Genomic DNA, 23,718 nt, shown 5'->3' with positions numbered 1-23,718 from the left:
CATATTTTACAAAATTGGGTTACATATTTAGTTTTTTTAAATTCATTTAAAGTGTATTATTTCCCAAAAAATGTAGTTTGAAAAACCGCTGCGTGAATACCGTGTGACATAAACAATAGCAACGATTATTCTGTAGGGTGTCTGGGAGAAAAAAAAAAATATATATATATATATATAATATATATATATGTGTGTATGTGTATGTGACGTAAACAATAGCAACGATTGCAATTTTTATTCTGTAGGGTCTCTGGGGAAAAAAAATACATATATAATATATATAGTGTGTGTGTGTGTGTGTGTGTATGTATGTGTATATATATATATATATATATATATATATATATATATAATGTGTATGTATGGGGGTTCAGAAATGGCCCGGTTGGCAAATGGTTAAGCTTCAAAGGGCGGTGTGAAATGTGTTGGGCTTGTGGTCTGGTTGGAGCAAGACTTCACAGCGGGTCTACCTCGGTGTGCGGCTTACGCACATCGGGGAAATGTCTCGCTGCCTGTGATTAGCGCAGCGCTGCGCCGACTTCCTGGCGGGCTCTGCACGTGTTCCATGCGAACACGCCTGAGCTCATCCCTACCCACAACCTATTGAAGCCACACCCTGCAATGCGGTGGTGTGAGTGTTTAGTGGTTAACATAGGCGGTGAGGAGGTAACATACCAACTCCTCACCACCTGTCAGATGCCCTCTGAAAAGGGCATATGTGTCAGAAATGGCCCGGTTGGCAAATGGTTAAGCTCCAAAGGGCGGTGCGAAATGTGTTGGGGGTGTGTTCTGGTTGGAGCAACACTTCACAGCGGGTCTACCTCGGTGTGCGTCTTACGGGGACATGCTTCTTATCCCACAACTAGGGATGAGCTCAGGCGTGTTCGCATGGAACACATGCAGAGCCCGCCAGGAAGTCGGCGCAGCGCTGCACTAATCATAGGCAGTGAGACATTGCCCGATCTCTGCAGCCGCACATCGGGGAAATGTCTCGCTGCCTGTGATTAGCGCAGCACTGCGCCGACTTCCTGGCGGGCTCTGCACGTGTTCCATGCGTTCACGCCTGAGCTCATCCCTACCCACAACCTATTGAAGCCACACCCTGCAATGTTGTGGTGCGAGTGTTTAGGGGTTAACATAGGCGGTAACATACCACCACCTGTCAGATGCCCTCTGAAAAGCGATCCACCACAGATTTCACATAAGAGGGCTGCCTCAAGTATAAACAAACTAAATGCTCACCGCTGCAGGCATTACCTGTACTATATCTAAAGCTGCCCATAGGTCAAGCTTTTTTTTTTTTTCTTCTATAAGCCAGTTGGCTGATCAGGAATTAATGAACAGATTCCTCCATCCATCCTCCTCCCCGCTGCGCTTTTGTATTCTGACAGTGGGGACTTCTCTGCTGTCAATACACTGATTAGAACGAAGCTGATTGGCTGCAGTAATGATTGAAGAAGAATTTTCCAGCAATCCCAATTGTTAGTTTGACTTATTTCTAGCGGGAGCAGCCAAAGACGGATCGACATTCGGTCGGTCCTTACTGAATCAAATGGAAGCCCCATGTAAAGCAACCAGAGGGTGACCGCGCATGCAGCCGTCCTCATGCGTTCGGACATGCAGCAGTTACCTGTGGATAATGGGCACTGGGTACAAATGGCTTGCGCCCGTTGCCGATCATCCACAGGCAATGCAGCTCCGATTAAATGCGAATTGCTGCGGGCGCTGTCATTGCTTTTCATTGGGTTTCCCACCTGGATCTGCTCCATTTTCCACAGAATTCTGCCCCAAACCTGACACGTGAATGAGGCCCAATGCCTGAAATTGACTAACTTGCTGAGACGCATGATGAATTTCCAGCAGAAATAGAAGCTCCTAGATTATCCTGACCGGTGCCATCATTCTATATCCTTACTCCCCCCCCCCCCCCCCCCGTATATAGTATAGCAGCAGGACTCCGGATGAGTGCAGAACCAGAATAGATGTGGTGGAAGTCCTTGCACTGGGGTGATAAGCATTATTCAGGCTATTTCTATTCTCCTGATTGTAGGACAGCTGCAGAATAATCCTCTACCCACACAAGTCTTTTCAGCTGTCACTGTGGGAGACATGATGGAGCGAACGAATGAACAGAATTAGATTTGCATGGCTTGCTTTGGTGGGCTGCTTCTTTGCACTCCCGGACCTCAGCGAGGACAATGCATGGTCTCTGTTGTCATTGACTCGTCCATATATTTCATAGTGACATTGCTTTACGGCCTGTTTGTTGTAAGGCGGACGATGCTGTGAATGAAGCATTTTATGCAGCCTTTGCATTAATGACAGCAGAACATTTATCAGTTCACTTTTCCTGCAGATGGGTGGCTGTGCTGTGACGTGTTTAGCATGGTGAGAGATTAGAGGAGGAGGATGCTGTTTCCTTTACAGAACTGGCAGAACTAGTTAAGCTGCGTTTTTAAAACTACATTGTTTACATTTAAAAGAAGGCCTGCTGGTTTGGAAAGATCTTGTTCATTTGGTTTGCCATAGGCTGGATTTGATTTAAATCAACTTGATTTAAAGCATCATTTTTAAAGAACAACTCTCATCTCTGTCTCGCAGCGTCTCCTCCTCCTCCTCTTCCTCCTCGCTGTTGACTCGTCGACAGTCCCATTCACTCTAATGGGACGGCTGTTGATGCTGCAGTGACCCAACAAGGAGAGAACATGGCAGCAGCAGGTGAGTGGATGCCCGCTAGCGGGAGCTGCCATTTTGTGATTGCAATGCCGCGTACACACGACCGGACTTTTCGACGGACTAGGTCAGACGGAATGAATCCGTCAGATATTACGGTCGTGTATGGGCTTCAGCAGACTTCTTTTTTTTTTTTTCCCCAAAAGTCAGACGGACCTAGAAATAAAGCATGTTTCAAATCTTTCCGACGGACTCAAGTCCGGTTGAAAAATCCGTTTGTATGGTAGTCTGACGGATGAAAACCGACACTAGGGCAGCTATTGGCTACTGGCTATGAACTTCCTTATTCTAGTTCGGTCGTGCGTCATCGCATTCGAATCCGTCGGACTTTGGTGTGCTTGTGTGTAGCCAAGCCCGTTCGTTCGGAAACTCCGTCGAAAGTCCATCAGACCTAGTCCGTCAAAGTCCGGTCGTGTGTACGCTGCATAAAGGATCGTTTAAAAAAAAAAAAAATGACAGACGTCATACTTGCCTCCACTGTGCAGTTTGTTTTGCACAGAGTGGCCCCTGAAACTCATCTTCTGGGGTCCCCTGGCGGCTCTCGCGGCTCCTCCTCACATCAAATAACCCCCTAGGACAGTGATGGCTAACCTTGGCACCCCAGATGTTTTGGAACTACAATTACCATGATGCTCAACTACACTGCAGAGTGCAAGAGCATCATGGGAAATGTAGTTTCAGAACATCTGGGGTGCCAAGGTTCGCCATCACTGCCCTAGGAGAAGCGCTTTCGCGGGGGGTTACCTTGCAGGCACGCTCCCAAGTCCAGCGTTTGCGTCCATAGACACGAATGCCAAACTCTTCCCCGCCTCTGGTGCCCACGTCATTGGATTTGATTGACAGCAGCAGGAGCCAATGGCTACGCTGCTATCAATCTATCCAATTGGGAGAAGAGACACCAGCTAGAGCTGGTGTGCTCGTCCCCGGGGAGAAAAAGATGGGGTTCAGGTAAGTAAAACGGGGGCTCTGGGGGGCTGCAGCATGAGAGAAGGTTCTTGACCTAAATGCAAATGAAAAACCATGAGGGTTTACATCCCCTTTTAAGGGAGGAATAAAGCACTTCAAGTTATGTGCAGAAAGGTCACAAGGTTTATAAACTGCTTAGAAGGTTTCACTTTCATTTTTTACTGCTTGCCCTTCCTCCTCACAATGGGATAAAGCAGGGCTCGACAAAACCCGGGCGCCAGGTCGCATTGGCGACTAGAAATAGCGACCTCGCGCCTGGGGCAGCACAGCTGGGGGTATCCTGTCTCTGTGGACCCCCCCAGCGTGATCGCGTCGGGCCGTTCCGCCGGCGGCCGAAAATTTAGGCCGCGGCTTTGAGGCCTTCTGCGGTCCTATGATTCCTTATGGAATCTGGCGCCCTCTTGTGGTCGCCGTTGGTATGACAAACCAGTAATTCTAATGAAGCTTCCTCTGAGTGTTTTATATTACCTGCCTTTTCTTCCCTTTATTTAGAACCCCCTAAACATTATATATATTTTTTATTCTAACACCCTAGAGACTAAAATGGTGGTTGTTGCAATACTGTCTGTCACACCGTATTTGTGCAGCGGACTTACAAGCGCACTTTTGTTGGGAAAAATAATTTAGTTAATAAAAAAATAAGACAACAGTAAAGTTAGCCCAATTATTTTTTATATTGTGAAAGATAATGTTACGCCGAGTAAATTGATACCCAACATGTCACGCATCAAAATTGCACCCGCTCATGGAATGGCGACAAACTTTTACCCTTTAAAATCTCCATAGGCGACGTTTAAAAAAATTCTACAGGTTGCATGTTTTGAGTTACAGAGGAGGTCTGGGGCTAGAATTATTGCTCTCGCTCTACCGATCACGGCGCTACCTCCTATGTGTGGTTCGAACACCGATTTTATATGCGGGCAGGACAGGGCGCGTTTAAAAATTATTATTTTTCTTCTTATTTTAACTTTTTTTTTTTTTTTCCACTGTTCTTTTAAAAAAAATGTTGTGTCACTTTTATTCTTATTACAAGGAATGTAAAAATCCCTTGTAATAGAAAAAGCATGACAAGTCCTCTTAAATATAAGATCTGGGGTCAGAGAGACCTCACATCTCATATTTACACTAAAATGCAATTGAAAAAAAAATTGTCATTTGAAAAAAATAAATAAAATGTCCCTCTAAGAGCTATGGGCAATGGCTTGGAGACGGGGGGGGGGGGGGGGGGGCGGGCGACGGCGCTGCTATCTTCCCCTCACTCGTCTCCATGTCAGGCCAGGGACAGGTCCGGATCGACGTCACGGACCTGGCTCCTAACTTTTTAAGCTGGCTCCTAGATTCCAAGCAAATTTGTCAACCCCTGGGATAAAGGACTATTTCTGAACTTTGTTTTTATCTCATGGCTACTGTGAAATTGTGTGAATGCATCAATGCAGTGCATTGATGCTCTCACTGCCCGCCTCGCATTACCAATGTGACAAGCTGCATTTGGGTGGCAGGTGACAGTGGCAAGTGTTGTCTGGGGCCAAGTTGGAGAGATTTACTATCGCTGTCAATTTTGGTGACATTATTAAAAAAAGGAAACCTTAGAAAATCTGCAGCACAGGCACACAGCGGACACCTTTAGATCCCATGGTGCCAGGCACAACATACCTAGCATGACCAACCCCTTACCAACCCCCACCCTCCAGCATAATCTCCATTCATGCTTGTGCAACTTGTCATACAACTTTGGACAGCAAAGTTGCATGACAAGTCATTCCCCATGTTTTCCAATGATACTCGTTCATATATGCAGGACTTAAAGTTGCAGCAACTTTGGTCTGACTTTCATGTAACTTGAGGGCCATAGACTTCAATGTTAACCCTCAGAAGTTGCATGAGTCGTACCTGAATGTTATACAATGCAACTTGTGTACAACAGTTGTCCATTATCACTGGTCAAAGTCGTATGCAAGTTGCACTCATCAAAAGTTGCATCAAAGTTGTGCACCAATGTTGGTGCTACTTTGAAGTTACACAAGTATGAATGGAGTAGGGGTTGACCGATTATCGACGCTGCCGATATGCACATTTTTCGAATTATCGGTATCGGTCAGAAACGTACCGATAATACTGATATTTGGTCAGACCTCCTACCCCAGTCTCTGCCAATCTCTGTCAGCGGTGCAGCTGGCAGCAGAGAGATGACGACATCTCTCACTGCCAGCCTTGCATCACTGCTGTGGCAAGTGAAAAGCTGCATATGGTTGGCAGGTGACAATGGCAAGTGTCATCTTGAGCAATGGGGGCACCTGAGCAGGCTCGCTCCCAAGCCGCAGCTCTGCGTGTCCATTCACACACAGCTGCAGCTCCCCCCCTCCATTGTCTCGCTGGCTGTGAATGAGACAATAGCTCCTCCTCCTGGTGTCTTAGTCGGTGAGGGGTGAGAGTCTGCGGAGAGCATGTTGCTGGATGAAAATTGGGCTCAGGTAAATTTTGTGTGGGGGGGGGGGGTTCCCCTACAGGTGGTCACTTTCCAAGGGCACGAGTCCTGCTGCTGCGTCCATGTGTCACTGGATTTGATTGACAACAGCGGGAGACAATGGCTCCTGCTGCTATCAATCTGTCCATTGAGCACCTGAGACAGCGGCCTGAGCTGCTGGGCTCATTCTTGTCGCTGGAAAGATTGGGTTCAGGTAAGTACAAGAGGGGCTTTGGGGGGGGGGGGGGGGGGGGTGGTGCTGCAATACAGTAGGTTTTTCACCTTAATGCATAGAATAGGTGAAAAAACACAAGCGTTTACAGCCCCCGTTTGCACAGCCCAATATTTAGTTGCCTAGAGTTGGGCTTTAATCTAGCTAAATACATTCCAGGCTCATCAAGACAATAGGTATTCAATGTCTAGCTGTTTGTTCTTTAAAGAAGGTGTCGCGTCACATTGAGCTACCCATCGCATTTTGCTACCTGCTGGAGTGCGCATGCGCGTGGCCATATGTGTTCCAACACTGTTGTAAGACACCGCTTTGCCACAGGGCCCCTCGCTGGCTCGCTTCACCATGCTTCGGGCATGGCCTCGCTTCACTCTGCGTAATTATAATCTAAAGCCGCGTACACACGGGCGGACTGTATGGCCTACTTAGTCCGTCAGACAATCCGACGGACAGTCCGTCATACTTTTGAATGAACGGACTTGACCACACACGGATAGCCAAACAGTCCGTTGAAAGCTTGCGCGATGACGTGCACAGCACGTACGACGGGACTAGAAATAGGAAGCCCAATACACAGCAATGCAACCTTCCGCCGTGTAAATCCTTTCTGAGCATGCGCCATTCTTAGTCCGTCCAACTAGCCTACTCACGAGCGGATTGTCCGCTGAAACCAAAGTATGACGGACAATATTACGGAAATTCCGAAATACTTAGTCCGCCAGACTGCACGCTGAAAAAGTCCGCTGAAGCCCACACACGAGCGGACTGTCCGCTGAAATGTGTTTCGACGGACTAAGTTGGCCAGACAGTCCGCCCGTGTGTACGCGGCTTAACTCTATGTCCACTTGGATGGTGGGGCTTGAATCTGGACTCAGGGGTGTGGCCACAAAATTCTGCGCAGATCGCCACAGTGTTGGAACGCAGTCCAGCGGGTAGCCAAATGAGATGGGTCACCATATGTGACAAAACACCGGCACCGCCTGAGTAGAAAAGCCAGTTTGCTGCCAGTGTGCTACAAAGTGGGAAGCAGTGGTCTCTCTGCAGAGGGTCTCACATGCCCATTGCTTTTAAAGAGCAAAAAAATATGGAAGCATTGATGTGTAGCAGTGCTTTGATAGCAGTGTCCAGTCTATGACTGTCTCCTGAAGTATATCCAGAAAGTTTGCCACCATTGACTTGGGGGTTTAGTCTCACGACCTCTGCTGAGGGTTCGCCGAACTGAACTCTGATTACCGTTTATTCAGAGAAATCATGTGACCAAATACTATCGGCTTTTGGTTGCTAATCATACGTTTGGGAAGGGGCTGGCGAGGAAGGATTTCTGCTCTGGTATTGCACTTTATTTCTCCATTTTAGGAATACGGTGAGCATAGAAGTGTGATTCGATGTATAGGTCACTATGGATGAAGAAATTGTTGCCTATATCTAGTAATCGCATTCTCTCATTCTGCGCCAACGGGGAGAATCTGGTTGCTGCGGGCAACAGAAACCATTATCTTTTTATACATTTTGGCAGATTGATAAATAGGGCTCGTTGTGTACTGTTGATGTAGATTTGTGCGATTTAGAATTGTTACTGTCAATATAACCAAAACACTTTCTTTATAATGAAAAATTGCCCCAGGCATCGCTGACGGGATTGATTCTTTTATCCCCCGCAGTGTAATTATATGTGGCATCTGATTGGAGGAGGGCAGGTATTTATTTTCCAGTCTCTGATAGTGAGTGATGAGTGCAGAGATTACAGATTACCGCCGCCTGTTCCTGAGAGATCCTATATACAAGACATAATGATGGGTTTGGCAGGGGGTATGAAGCACATAGACATTATTTAACTAATATAGTGTTTATTCTGTCACTCATTACACTGATGGAAGGTAATACTGCTCCGTCTCACCTGCACGAAGGCTGGCTGGGTATTGAGGAGACGGATGTGCAGAGATTTTCTTTCACTATCCGGTGTGCATCATTTTTAATACGATTTTATAACTTGGAGAATCTGTCACAGTGACAGTCAGGTTGATTTACTAAAGCGTGCAAAATCTGGTGCAGCTGTGTATGGTAGCCAATGAGCTTCTAACGGAAGGATTTATTCCCCCTTTCCTGACCAGAGCACATTTTGCGATTCGGCACTGCGACACTTTGACAATTGCGCAGTCGTGTGACGTTGCACCCAAACAAATGTCCTTGACATCCTTTTTTTTTCCCCCACAAATAGAGCTTTCTTTTGGTGGTGTTTGATCACCTCACCTTTTATTTTTTGCACTATAAACAAAAAAAAAGCAACAATTTTGAAAAAAAAGCTATTTTTTTTTACTTTTTGCTATAATAAATATCCCCAAAAATATATATATATATAAAAAGAATTTTCTTTCTCAGTTTAGACCGATATGTATTCTACATATTTTTTGGTTTAAAAAAAAATAAATAAAAAATCTCATTAAATGTATATTGATTGGTTTGCGCAAAAGTTATAGCGTCTATAAAATAGATGCGATTCCCACCATTGCACGTTTGCACATATTTATTGATGGAATCTATTTAATCTTTGTGTATGCGATTTGCACCATTGCACATTTGCACATAGGTTTTGGAACGTTATTGCACTTTATTTATTCGTATTTAATTATTATTATTATGCCAAAAAAATCGCAATAAATGTATATTGATTGGTTTGCGCAAAAGTTATAGCGTCTATATAAAATAAAATAATATAATAATAATAAATAGGGGATCGATTTATGGCATTTTTTTTTTTTATTAGTATTGGCAGCGATGTGCGATTTCTATCTTGACTGCGACATTATGGCGGACACTTTTGACATTATTTTGGGACCATTGTCATTTATACAGCGATCAGTGCTATAAAAATGCACTGATTACTGTGTAAATGACACTGGCAGGGAAGGTGTTAAACACTAGGGGGCGATCAAGGGCTTAAGTGTGTCCTAGGGAGTGATTCTAACTGTGGGGAGGGATTGTCTCACTAGAACATGACAGAGATCTACTGCTCACGATGACAGTATCACGATGATCTGTCATGTTGCTAGGCAGAACAGTGAAATACCTTGTTTACAGAGGCATCTCCCCGTTCTGCCACTCCCTGATATGATCGCAGGCCCCCCGGCAGACATAAAGTCTGCGGGACCCACAGGCACGCTCATGGAGTACGCTATGCTACTATGCCGCGATTTAAGCCGTACCATTATGCTAACATACATCGTCATGCATTGGTCGGCAAGGGTTAAGCTTTGACTAAAAAAAAATGGAAGCTGATTGCTTTCTATTCACAGCTGCACCAGATTTCGCACTCCCCAATTCTAGTAAATCAACCCCGATGTCTCTGCAAGAGAATTTCCCCCCTACTACCGTATACTCACATTCTGCTCCCTTGCAGCTTCTTGCTACCCAGGCAGCACTGAAATCAGCAACACGGTTAAGCGGTGATAGTCCTCTCCCCATTGTGGTCAAGGAATCTTTTCAAAAACATCTCCCCCAACCACCGGGTAAACGGTGGTGTCCCTCCCCTGGTGGTGTCCCTCCCCTGGTGGTGTCCCTCCCCTGGTGGTGTCCCTCCCCTGGTGGTGTCCCTCCCCTGGTGGTGTCCCTCCCACCATCGTGCCCAAGGAACCTTTTCTCAAATACCTCCCCCAACTACGGGGTAAACAGCGGCGTCCCTCCCCTGGCGGTGTCCCTCCCCTGGCAGTGTCCCTCCCACCATCGTGCTCAAGGAACCTTTTCTCAAATACCTCCCCCAACTACCGGGTAAACGGGGGTGGTGTCGTTCCCTCCCCCCTGTCATGGTCAAGGAAACTTTTCAAAAATACCTCCCCCAGGCACCTCCTGTACTGCAAGGGTTACCTGTTTATTTGGTCCAGGTGTCTTCAAACTACGGCCCTCCAGTTGTTCAGGAACTACAATTCCCATCATGCCTAGTCATGTCTGTGAATGTCAGAGTTTTACAATGCCTCATGGGACGTGTAGTTCCGCAACAGCTGGAGGGCCGTAGTTTGAAGATCCCTGATTTAGTCCATAGATGTAGAGCACCGGTCTCCAAACATTCTAAAGAAAGGTCCGTTTTACTGTCCTTCAGACTTTAGGGGGGCCGGACCGTGGCCAGTGGAAGTATAAAATACTCCAGCATCAGTGGGAGTAAAAAAAAAAACAATTGCACAGTGCCTGTAGTCAGTAGAAGGAGGAATAGTGTCTCATTATTGGTATTAATGGAAGGAATAGCGCCTAATTGTGCTTATCAGTGGGAGGAATTATGCCCCATTGCTGTTGTCAGTTGGAGGAATAGTGCCCCATCATTGCTGTCACTGGAAGGAAAAATTACCTATTGTTGGTGTCAATGGGAGGAATAGTGCCCTAAGGGGCAGATAAAGGCAAGCAAAGGGCCGCATTCAGCCCACGGGCCACAGTTTGGAGACCACTGGTGTAGAGGATTAAGTCAATACTTACCTCACCCCACCAGGCTCCCTCAGGTTGCACTGCAGCCACCTGACCATACCATAAATTTGGGGCTTGTTTACACTTGCAGTTGGTGGGGGCTAGGCTAAAACTCTAACCTTTTTTTATAAAAAAATAAATAATAAAGGCACATGATTTTGCAGGTAAAAAAAAAGTGAAATTTTATAATTTTTTTTACATTGCAGCCTGCAAAGCATTGCACCCGCAATCAGTGGATCGCAGGTGCAATGCCAGTCTCCAGTCTTCCTGTACGGGTAGACAGGCTGCATTTACACCTGGGCATCTTGAATCATGGTCAGATTTGCCATGATTGTGCCAGCAATTTCAAAATGCCCAGGTGTGAATGACAAATCGCACAACACGCATTTCAGATGCCATTCACTTGAATGGCATCTAAAAATGCAGCGCAGTACTGGTTTAATTTTTACGCAATAAATCACGCTGCAATCTCGCCAAACCGCATCACGTGAAACATGTCGCCCAAAAAAAACCTCTGAACTTTTTTTTTTTTTGGGTGACAAGCTTCACACGATGCGGTTTGCCACAATAGAACCGCACCGTGTTTTTAGGTGCCATTCAAATTGATGGCATCTGAAATGTGCGTTGTGAAAGTTCTCATTCTCACCTGGCCGCTTTGGCATCGTGGTCAAAACCGTGGAAAATCTGCCTGTGATTTAAAACGCTGCTGTGTGTGCAGCCTTACTGACACTGAGGCCGCTCATCAGCGCTCTGGAAGTTCATTGAGAATTACAAGCCATCTGCTGCACTGGCAGGTGGGACTCTTTCATTCGTTCATTCACTGAACTCTAAATGACTTGATGCAACTGTGTGGGCCGACCCCCGCGCAACTGTGTGGGCCGACCCCCGCGCAACTGTGTGGGCCGACCCCCGCGCAACTGTGTGGGCCGACCCCCGCGCAACTGTGCTGTTTTTAAAATGTTACAACGGATGTGAGGAGAGGAACTCCCACCCACTGTCACGGGGGGGGGGGGGAGGGAGGGTGGTGGATGCGGGGGACTGCTCCAAAGTAATCTGTTATAAAGGGTGAACCTATCCTTTAACTGCTCTCCCTTTAGCTGGGAAGGGTGTAAAGGGCAATGCTGCACATAACGCACATGGATGCAGTAAAGTAGTCCAGCATTTGGGGGTTAAAACAAGTCATGGGTAGGCGATACAACACCTGTAAAATGCTCTCTGTAAAGCATTCCAAATGTGGATCGCTCTTCAGACAGCAAAGCACATGTAATTGAGGTCTTAATGTCCCAAAAATTGTAGGTTCTGATGCTTCGGCTTCGTCTCACATTTATAACTATGAAGTAAAGTGGAAAGGTCTGTATGGCTTTGGAAAAATGTAGGAATATTTTATAGTGTGTAATAAAAGGAGAATTGTTTTCTTTGAAAACTCTGGCTGGTAGTTAATGAATGACGTGTAATCAGTTTGGTGTGAATGGATGCGATGTAGTGAGTATATTCTGTAGTGATTACTCCCAGCAAACATCATCTCAGTTTTCCTGGAAGCGGGGAAGAATACAAAAGTTTGTTATCAGTGTGACATCTTTTATATATATTTTAGATTGGAAAATGAAATGAATGCTAAAGAATATGAAGACTTTCAGTACAAAATAAGCCAGTTGAAAACCACAGTACTTGCCCTATAGGAGTCTTTACAATTTATGGGTGGGGAAGGGGGTGGTAAAAACAAGCAGCAGATTTTCATTAGGGGCAATGACAGCCACAAGTGTAAACAAGCCAGAGACAAAAAAATGAATCAAAAAAAGAAATATATATATATATATATTTATTATAATCTCTATCTATCTGAAACAGTTTTTTCCATTTTGGATACAGAAGAGAATAAGCACAAATGGAAGTTAGAGGAAATGTCTACGTAGAGCTGCACGATTCTGGCTAAAATGAGAATCACAATTTTTTTGCTTAGAATAAAAAGATCATGATTCTCTCACGACGTAAAATCTTTCACATTATATATAAAAAAAAAAAAGGGTTAACTTTACTGGTTAGTTTTTTTTTTTTTTTTTATTCATTAAAGTAATTTTTTTTTTTTTTTTTTTTAATTGCATTTGAAAGACCGCTGGCAAATACAGTGTTATATCAAATATTGCAACAACCATCATTTTATTCTCTAGGGCAGTGATGGCGAACCTTGGCACCCCTGATGTTTTGGAACTACATTTCCCATGATGCTCCTGCACTCTGCAGTGTAGTTGAGCATCATGGGAAATGTAGTTCTAAAACATCTGGAGTGCCAAGGTTCACCATCACTGCTCTAGGGTGTCTACTAAAAAAATATTTATAATGTTTGGGGGTTCCAAGTAACTTTCTAGCAAAAGAAAAAAAGGATTTTAACTTGAAACCAACAAATGTCAGATAAAGGTTTAGTGTTTAAGTGGTTACATTTTTTCACATACACACAAAGTCTATTCCATTGACAAATTGTTACAATGTTTATACTTAAGTATACTTAAGTTCAACTGATAAAGAATGTTTTGATTCCTGGCAGACTGCCCAGTTTTTCTCTTCCTTTCTTTTGATGGTTGTGGCTTCAGAAGAGCAGAGAGAATTCTTTGCATAGAAAGAATTGTGAAACACTTTAGTCAAGATCGCGATTATGATTCTTGGCGATTAATTGTGCAGCTCTACTACAAAGTAAGGAATATTCCATCTTAATTGACCCTGGAATATGTGTCCTCATTGGAAGAATTCCCCACTACTGTATTCCTGTTGTGGTGACGCACATTTTTTATTTTCCGATCACTTTCTGTCCTGGTCACAAAGACAAATAAATGAAGTATTTGTATTGTAAGTGTACTGTCTGCCCCCATGTTATAAAGCGCTGCGTAAACTGTCGGCGCTATATAAATCCTGTATAATAATAAAATTAAGTAATCATCTTTAAAGTGGAAGTAAAGTTCCACACATTGCTTTTACCTATATGTAAGCCTCTAATTTGGCTTACTTATAGGTACTGTAAATATCTCCTAAACATACACTGTTTAGGAGATATATACATTACATGCAGCCAGTGACATCGCTCTGAAGGAACGGCCAGCAATTCCCAATGGCTCCTGCTGCTCTCTCAGCCAACCAGAAATGAGAGACCCGGGAGAAGCTGAGCTCTCATGCACATCACCGGATCGAGGGGGAACTCAGGAGAGAATTGGGGGGGGGGGGATGCTGTGTATTGATCATGTATGGCTATGTTGTGCATTGCAGTTCTCCTTTACCTCAGTGTTGGCCTTTATAAAAAAAAAAATACATCAATTGCTTGGGGAACGAATAGTTAGTTGCCTTTCTTGCCAGTCTTCAATGACAAGCCAGCAGCGTATTGACAGTTTGTATTTTATTTTGCAGTGCCCATCTAACATAATGTGGAATTGGTACTCTGGGGATGGATCGCAACCCTCTGCAGCAGTAAGTGAATATCCAAGAATTAAATTGTGGCTCGTGCCAGGCAACATAATGCCCAGTTATCATGTCCAGGAACGTTTTTTTCTGGCAGAAACTTTGCATTGCACAAACACTTCTCATTCAGCCATTGTGTTATGTGGCTGCATAGTTACTGGAAAGTGAAAGTTCCATGTAAGTGTGTTTATTTTACAGATTGCGTGTCACTGTGGACTGCTAGTCTATATTGGCACAGTAACTATTCCCACACTAGGGCCTCCTGAAAATAATCTCCAGACAGTAAAATCATAATTTAAAAGTCTTGGCCTTGTGTATGGTCCTACCTTACCCTTCACTGCTGTCATCACCCTTCATGTACACAGTTCAACAACCCCCAAAAATCCTGTTAAAAGGACAGAGAGGGAAACTGTGCTCAAAAAAGCAACTGAACGACTAGTTGCCTATAGGTTCCTCAATGTTGATCTGTTTTTTTCCCATTGCTGACTTACCATGCCTTTTTTCTCTGTGTGGAAGTGGCCCACCTTGATGAAGGCAAGGTTTTTCTTCCTGTCCGGATGACAGGTGAGGTAATATTCAGAAAGCAGCAGGAGGGGTGCAGATGGCACAGATCCATAGAATGAATGAAGCAGGGAGATTCTTGCAATGCAGGTCCTCAGATACAGCTTTCTCTTCAGCAAAGAAAAACATGAACAGCACAGTAATACTTTTCCCAAATCTCACTCCAAATCCAGTGAGACCAGCAGTCAGATGCAATTGTGTATTAGATCATTTAAGAATACAGATATACAGCTATTAGGCTACAGTATATGACTGCCTATGCACGGTCACGTTAGGAACTGCACTGCTATTTTTCAGAAGGAATTGAAGGCAAAGGGTATGTTTTTTTAGGATGCTGCTTAGGCACAATTCAATCAAGATAAGCTAAAAAGATGGCAAATCTTTTCTACTTGAATTTTAGGTTCTCTTTATTACTGCTAACTCATCTTATGGGCGACTATACACTATAACATTGGCTGCTAATTGGCCTGCTTCCTCAGTCACTTCTCCTCCCCCAACCTGCTGATTGAACTGTCAATGGAGCAGCAGCACACGGATCATACCCGTACTCTTTTCTCTGTGCAAAACAATAGATTGATTTATAGTAATGCCCCTTCTGATCTTAATCTGAAAGCTACTGTGCAGAAGATTGTGGGAAGCTAAGACAAATTGTGGTACAAATGCTCTCTGTATATAATTTTTCAAGGAATACACAACTGGATTCAGTTTTAGATTTAAAGCTGAACTCCGGGCAGAAATGTTTTTTAATATGTACAATAATGGTCCTTACACAAATGTGGTGCTGTGTGCATTTTTAGGAATACTGAACATGAGATGTCCATTGTTCTTCAGCTTTGCAGGTCTGATTTACCTGCAAATCCCCTTTGTGTGATCAGTGGCTGCTGTGCCCTCTATACTTGCAGCCACCGGTCTGATAACTTCCCCACTGTAGTTCTGCTGCAGTGGTGATGTAATGATGTCCCTGCTCGCTGTAGTGGGCATACTCTGGAATTTCTGATTCCCAGTCTGAACCACCCATTGCACCTGCATCAACCCTCGGCTCTGCCCTCAACTCAGACCCTGCCCATTCTTCATATCAGAGAGCTCTGCCCTCTTTTCAGCACAAGCTCCAATCACATCCATCTATCACTTCTTGCATTTTCCATTGCATTATGAAAAATGTAGTGCTGTGTGCCCACATGGAATCTGACATTCTCCTAGAGAGAGTCCTCCCGGGGCATGGAAGTGCACATTTTTCAAAGGGGGAAGATGACGTTACTGGGAACTGAAAGTTAGGAATTAATAGGAAAGTAAGGAATTTTGATTTACAATTTGTCTGCATTTTAATAGAGCCTGGGATGACCATATGGAAATCCAATTTTAATAGGATCCTGGAGATAGGCTTTAAAGGGTAACTAGCAGATGAAGAAAAAATAATATAGCATGTACAATTGCAATACAAGTCATATTGTAATTGAATGTTATTTAAAAATGACCTTTCCTTTTCAATCTGCAGCCGCTGTCATTTTCTATAAATGCAAAGCAATATGGCCGCCTGGAGTTCTATATACAGAATGTGTACTGACCACTCCCCAGAAACATCATTTCCTGCTTGTGTGATTGGCTCACCAATTTTCCCAGAAGTCTGCCTAAGATACAAGTCAGATTTCAGGCATCTCCTGCAATAGGAACAGGTCTAAAGAGATGCAGGCCCAGCAGATTTCCTCATTAGTGCTCTGCAGCTGCCACAGCTGACTGATAATTATGAAACCCCTCCCATTAGACCCCCTCAGAACAGAGGCACAGGCAAACACACGGGATTTCTTCAGAATAACAAAAAGTAGGAAACTGCAACAAAGGTTGTTATAATCCTTGCAATGTACATAGATCACCCAGAGGGGAATGTTTTTTTTTTTTTTCCTCAACAAAAGTGGAGTTACACTTTAAGTATTTGCATGAAGTTAGGTTTATGTATCCCACTCTTCTACTCATCAGTTTACAAAGCTGACTTTCCCACTGCATGCCTGATATCAACTTTTAGTATGCATTTTGGGTTATTTCTCCACCTATATTAAAGATGGAAAGATTAAAGATGGTTTTAAGATTCCTTCTAGTTTTTTTATAATGTTATGCATGCCATAGATACCGGTCGTTATTACAAGCTTTGTCCAGTTTTTCTGCCCCTGAAAAACATCTTTATTCAGATTACAGTTGAATTACATGTACAGGTCCTTCTCAAAAAATTAGCATATTGTGATAAAGTTCATTATTTTCTGTAATGTACTGATAAACATTAGACTTTCATATATTTTAGATTCATTACACACAACTGAAGTAGTTCAAGCCTTTTCTTGTTTTAATATTGATGATTTTGGCATACAGCTCCTGAAAACTCAAAAATCCTATCTCAAAAAATTTGCATATTTCATCCGACCAATAAAAGAAAAGTGTTTTTAATACAAAAAAAGTCAACCTTCAAATAATTATGTTCAGTTATGCACTCAATACTTGGTCGGGAATCCTTTTGCAGAAATGACTGCTTCAATGCGGCGTGGCATGGAGGCAACCAGCCTGTGGCACTGCTGAGGTGTTATGGAGGCCCAGGATGCTTCGATAGCGGCCTTAAGCTCATCCAGAGTGTTGGGTCTTGCGTCTCTCAACTTTCTCTTCCCAATATCCCACAGATTCTCTATGGGGTTCAGGTCAGGAGAGTTGGCAGGCCAATTGAGCACAGTAATACCATGGTCAGTAAACCATTTACCAGTGGTTTTGGCACTGTGAGCAGGTGGCAGGTCGTGCTGAAAAATGAAATCTTCATCTCCATTTTCATTTTCTCTCCTTTTCAGCAGATGGAAGCATGAAGTGCTCCAAAATCTCCTGATAGCTAGCTGCATTGACCCTGCCCTTGATAAAACACAGAGGACCAACACCAGCAGCTGACATGGCACCCCAGACCATCACTGACTGTGGGTACTTGACACTGGACCTCAGGCATTTTGGCATTTCCCTCTCCCCAGTCTTCCTCCAGACTCTGGCACCTTGATTTCCGAATGACATGCAAAATTTGCTTTCATCCGAAAAAAGTACTTTGGACCACTGAGCAACAGTCCAGTGCTGCTTCTCTGTAGCCCAGGTCAGGCGCTTCTGCCGCTGTTTCTGGTTCAAAAGTGGCTTGACCTGGGGAATGCGGCACCTGTAGCCCATTTCCTGCACACGCCTGTTCACGGTGGCTCTGGATGTTTCTACTCCAGACTCAGTCCACTGCTTCCGCAGGTCCTCCAAGGTCTGAAATCGGTCCTTCTCCACAATCTTCTTCAGGGTCCGGTCACCTCTTCTCGTTGTGCAGCGTTTTCTGCCACACTTTTTCCTTCCCACAGACTTCCCACTGAGGTGCCTTGATACAGCACTCTGGGAACAGCCTATTCGTTCAGAAATTTCTTTCTGTGTCTTACCCTCTTGCTTGAGGGTGTCAATGATGGCCTTCTGGACAGCAGTCAGGTCGGCAGTCTTACCCATGATTGCGGTTTTGAGTAATGAACCAGGCTGGGAGTTTTTAAAAGCCTCAGGAATCTTTTGCAGGTGTTTAGAGTTAATTAGTTGATTCAGATGATTAGGTTAATAGCTTGTTTAGAGAACCTTTTCATGATATGCTAATTTTTTGAGATAGGAATTTTGGGTTTTCATGAGCTGTATGCCAAAATCATCAATATTAAAACAAGAAAAGGCTTGAACTACTTCAGTTGTGTGTAATGAATCTAAAATATATGAAAGTCTAATGTTTATCAGTACATTACAGAAAATAATGAACTTTATCACAATATGCTAATTTTTTGAGAAGGACCTGTATTTCCAAAATTGTGCTGGCTTAGTTAATAAACGGGAGCAAAGGTCAGTGCTCAATAACCCACAGCAACCCATACTAAATCACTTTAAAAACACTATGCCTAAATAGATTTTGATTGGTTGCCACTAAGGTTGCACTTTGCAGCTTTTTCTTGAATAACATCTGATTTGAATGAAGCGACTGCAAAACATATTTTAGTTTTGTCCATGTGGTGTAGTTAAAGTAGAACTCCATGCAAAATGCAAAAGTTCCCCAAATAAAGCTTTTCTCAATATACATGTAAATATCCGATTTGTAATCCCGCCTCCTTTTCTATGTTTGTACTTTTTGATCTTTCCAGTACCGCTATTGTGGCCTCATTTCCTGTACTGGGTTGACAAAGCCACATTAGCATGTCTGAATCTGTATCATTGTCAGCCTTCCAATCTTTTTCACCTCATTCAGCTATGTGGTGAATGCTGTGACGTCATCGCGTAACCATGCCCATCTTCAGAGGTGTTTGTCGGCCAGCCCTCCAAAGCTTCTCTCTACATTCAGCTATGTGATGATGCCATCACATCAACACATCCATCTTTACAACATTATCGGCCAACTCTCCAACCTCTTCCCTCCAATCATCTATGCGGTGATGTCATCTTATCATTGTGTCCATCTTTACAAAGGGATTGGCGACCAACCCTTCAAACCTCTTCTGCCCATTCAGCTGGGTGGTGACATCATCACATCTCTGCGATGTGTTGTCGGCCAGCAGACAGTTTACTTTCTGTTCTGCTCCTTCTCCTATCCTCAGTGTCATAACACCTGCCTACTGACCCAACAGGAAGAAGAGCGTGAAAGGTATCTGCAGTCACGTGAACTGGATTAACAGAAAAAAATAAAGGTTTTTACAAGTTTTTTTTATATAAATAAAGGGTCTCTGAATACCAATAACAATAAAGATCTTAGTGATTTATTTGGTTAGTAGACTTTGTGGATACTTGCCTTCTACTTTTAATGCATGAGAAATATAGAACTAATCTCCGATTACCTTGTGTTTTCTAGGGCCCTGACAATCCCAGTGCTGGCACCATGTCAGTGGCAGATCTATCGGAGCAGCTGGCACAGACTCAGCAGCTGGTGGTACAGCTGAAAGATCTGATTAGAGAGAAAGACAATGACCTGCGCAAGAAGGATCAGCAGCTCAAGGTCTGTTCTTACAGTGGTAATAGCTGTGGAATGAATGGGTTCGTAAGCAGAATATTTTGCTTTTATAAGCAGCTTTTGTGACATTTTTGCAGCGGTGTGTGTAATGAGTACATATGACGATGCAGTTAGTATACGCTCAGTTTGTAGGCTGAACTTAGTCTCTCACAAAAGTGAGTACACCCCTCACTTTTTTGTAAATATTGTATTGCATCTTTTCATGTGACAACACTAAAGAAATGACGCTTTACTACAATGTAAAGTAGTGAGTGTACAGCTTGTATAACAGTGTAAATTTGCTGTCCCCTCAAAATAACGCGACACACAGCCATTAATGTCTAAACCGCTGGCAACAAAAGTGAGTAAAAAGTGAAAATGTCAATATTTCCCTCCCCGCTGACATGTGACTCGTTAGTGTTACAAGGTCTCAGGTGTGAATGGGGAGCAGGTGTGTTAAATTTGGTGTTATCACTCTCACTCTCTCTCATACTGGTCACTGGAAGTTCAACAAGGCACCTCATGGCAAAGAACTCTCTGAGGATCTGAAAAAAATAATTGTTGCTCTACATAAAATTGGTCTAGGCTATAAGAAGATTGGAAAGACCCTGAAACTGAGCTGCACGATGGCCAAGATCATACAGCGGTTTAACAGGACAGGTTCCACTCAGAACAGGCCTCGCTTTGGTCGACCAAAGGGGTTGAGGGCACGTACTCAGTGGTCCATAGGTTGTCTTTGGGAAATAGACATATGAATGCTGCCAGCATTGCTGCAGAGCTTGAAGGGGTGGGGGGGTCAGCCTGTCAGAGCTCAGACCATACGCCACACACTGCATCAAATTGGTCTGCATGGATGTCATCCCAGAAGGAAGCCTATTCTAAAGATGATGCACAAGAAAGCCCACAAACAGTTTGCTTAAGACAAGCAGACTAAGGACATGGATTACTGGAACCACGTCCTGTGGTCTGATGAGACCAAGATAAACTTATTTGGTTTAGAGGTCGACCGATATATCGGCCGATATTTGCCGTTTTTTAAATAATCGGCATCGGCCACAGCGGACTTTGAAATGACTTAATAGAAGTCAGTGTAAGTTGCCATAGAAACGTCTTTCCTCCTCTCTGGGCAGGCTGCCAAGAAAAGAACAAAATGATACAATGTTTACACTTGAATGAATGAAATCATCTCAGTGTGTAGAAGTTCTCAGTTTAACCATTTAAAGACTAAATCTTTTCTGACACTTGTTGCTTACAAGTAAAAATCCTGTATTTTCTGCCAGAAAATCACTTAGACCCCCCAAAAATTTTATATATTTTTTTAGCAGAGATCCTAGGGAATAAAATAGCGGTTGTTGCAATATTTTATGTCACACGGCAATTGCACAGAGGTCTTTCAAATGCATTTTTTTGGGGAAAAAATACACTATTTAAAAAATTAAAAATAAAATAAAATAAAAACAGTAAAGTTAGCCCATTTTTTTTTTTTTCGTCCAAAAGTTTTGACTACCTGTTTTTATTTAATATATAGGTTTTTTTTTTTTTTATCTAAATCATACATACAAGTAAACTGATTGGAAGTTTGTTTTGTTTAATAAATGTTTAAATGTAAGAAATTTTCTGTATCACTTATGAAGGCCGCTTTCACACTGGAGCGTTGATGGTAAAACGCAAGTTTTAGCGGCTCTTTACCATCATTTTAGCGGTGCTATTTGGCTGCTAGTGGGGCACATATAACCCAGCTAGCGGCCAAGGAAGAGGTTAAATGCGCCCATGAAGCACTGCTGCCAAATCGCATTGCATGCACTTCGGCAGTGGTGCCCATTCATATCAATGGGCAGGAGTGGTGGAGGAGCGGTATACACCACTCCAAACGTGCTGCTTGCAGGACTTTTTTTTTTAAGATCCTGCCAGCGCATCGCCTCAGTGTGAAAGCACTCTGTCTTTCACACCGACTGCAGGGGAGCCATTTTGCAGGCACTTTACAGGCGCTATTTTTATCCCAAAAGGGCCTGAAAAACGCCCCAGTGGGAAAGGTGTGTTAGATCAAGGGGGATTAAAAAAAAAAAAATAAATAAATAAAAAAGGAAAAATAAAAATAAAATAAAATCGGCATAACATATCGGCCCAAAAAAATCGGCATCATATATCGGCTATCGGCCGCCATGATTTCTAAATATCGGCATCGGCCAGAGAAAAACCCATATCGGTCGACCTCTAATTTGGTTCAGATGGTGTCAAGCGTGTGTTGCGGCAACCAGGTGAGGAGTACAAAGACAAGTGTGTCTTGCCTACAGTCAAGCATGGTGGTGGGAGTGTCATGGTTTGGGGCTGCATGAGTGCTGCCGGCACTGGGGGGCTACAGTTCATTGAGGGAACCATGAATGCCAACATGTACTGTGACATACTGAAGCAGAGCATGATCCCCTCCCTTCAGAGCCTGGGCCACAGGGCAGTATTCCAACATAACGACCCCAAACACACCTCGAAGATGACCACTGCCTTACTAAAGAAGCTAAGGGTAAAGGTGGTGGACTTGGTCAATCATGTCTCCAGACCTAAACCCTATTGAGCGTCTGTAGGTCATACTCAAATGGAAGGTGGAGGAGCGCAAGGTCTCTAACATCCACCAGCTCCTTGATGTCATCATGGAGGAGGGGAAGAGGACTCTAGTGGCAACCTGTGAAGCTCTGGTGAACTCCATGCCCAAGAGGGTTAAGGCTGGAAAATAATGGTGGTTTCACAAAATATTGACACTTTGGGTCCGATTTGGACATTTTCCTTTTAGGGGTTTACTCACTTTTATTGCCAGTGGTTTAGACATTAATGGCTGTGTGTTGAGTTGTTTTGAGGGGCAGCAAATTTACACTGTTATACAAGCTGTACACTCACTACTCTACATTGTAGTAAAGTGTCATTTCTTCAGTGTTGTCACATGAAAAGATATAATAAAATATTTACAAAAATGTGAGGGGTGTACTGACTTTTGTGAGATAATGTATATTGATAAAAAAAACTGTATGCCACAGGCCGATCATTTAGGTTACTTATTTGAAAGGCCTGGAAGAAAATTAGGATTCAACAGAGCTTGTGTCTTATACTCGTTTCCTATTCAGCGAGAACTCCTTGTCATTAATTATTAGCTTGCTAATCTTGCGAACTGCTTCATTTTGACTTGTACTTTAAAGGCATAGTCCACCTTTTGCAAACGTTTAACAAATACACCCACATTTAATAAAATGAAAATGTGCATTTAGAATTTTTTTACATGGAAGCCTGCAGAGCATTGCAGCCATGATTAATGTAGTGCACAAGCTCCTGAAAACTCTTCCTCAGCCAGGTAAATATGGCAGTGCAGACCTTCTATTAAGAGGCTGGAGGAAGTAAACGCTGGAATACAAGTGCAGTGACATCACAGCCTTTGTTTTCCAATGAGATGCAGCAGTCCCTGTGCCATGGGGGCAGATGGGCTTGTAGTCATTGTATTCGCAGATCCCTGTAGATGGATATTGTCGATGTGTGAATGCTTTGAGGAGACCTATTCAGGTAAAATTCAGGTAAGTGAATGGCCAATTTGAGGGTGTGGAGCTGGTCATTGTGACCATGTTTCACCATAAGTATGGATGTAACATTAAACATATTACTAAGGTGGACTGTGCTTTTAAAGTACATCTAAATCCTAACTAGGTGACGGTTTTGTTTGAATCGCTGTATTTTGTAAACAGTTGCCAAATGTTTTTCCTGTAAATTGTTTTCTCCTTTTTTTACATCCCATTCTATATCTCTGCTCTTGATCTCCACCAACCTGTCTGTTATTTCCAGCATACATGCATGCACTTGCTCTTGTGTTGTCTGCACATCATTGCTCAGGTT

The 23,718-nt window shown here is 43.5% G+C and overlaps 1 protein-coding gene across 4 annotated transcripts in view; it reads left to right on the top strand.

The window, feature by feature from the left end:
* LOC143940827 (uncharacterized) overlaps positions 1-23,718 on the top strand; it is a 150,522-nt gene that overhangs the window by 6,861 nt on the left and 119,943 nt on the right. For all 4 annotated transcript variants that reach the window (XM_077462624.1, XM_077462615.1, XM_077462607.1 and 1 more), the window contains exons 2-3: positions 14,235-14,294; positions 19,711-19,854. In XM_077462624.1, the coding sequence (XP_077318750.1) occupies positions 14,250-14,294; positions 19,711-19,854 (189 nt within the window). In that variant the 5' untranslated portion in view covers positions 14,235-14,249. The remainder of the gene's footprint in view (positions 1-14,234; positions 14,295-19,710; positions 19,855-23,718) is intronic.

The sequence above is a fragment of the Lithobates pipiens genome, unplaced genomic scaffold (assembly GCF_037356315.1).
Source record: "Lithobates pipiens isolate NorthernLeopardFrog02 unplaced genomic scaffold, aLitPip1_a1.2 Scaffold_10, whole genome shotgun sequence".
NCBI classification, from domain to species: domain Eukaryota; kingdom Metazoa; phylum Chordata; class Amphibia; order Anura; family Ranidae; genus Lithobates; species Lithobates pipiens.
This window is presented reverse-complemented; position numbering and strand designations above follow the sequence as displayed.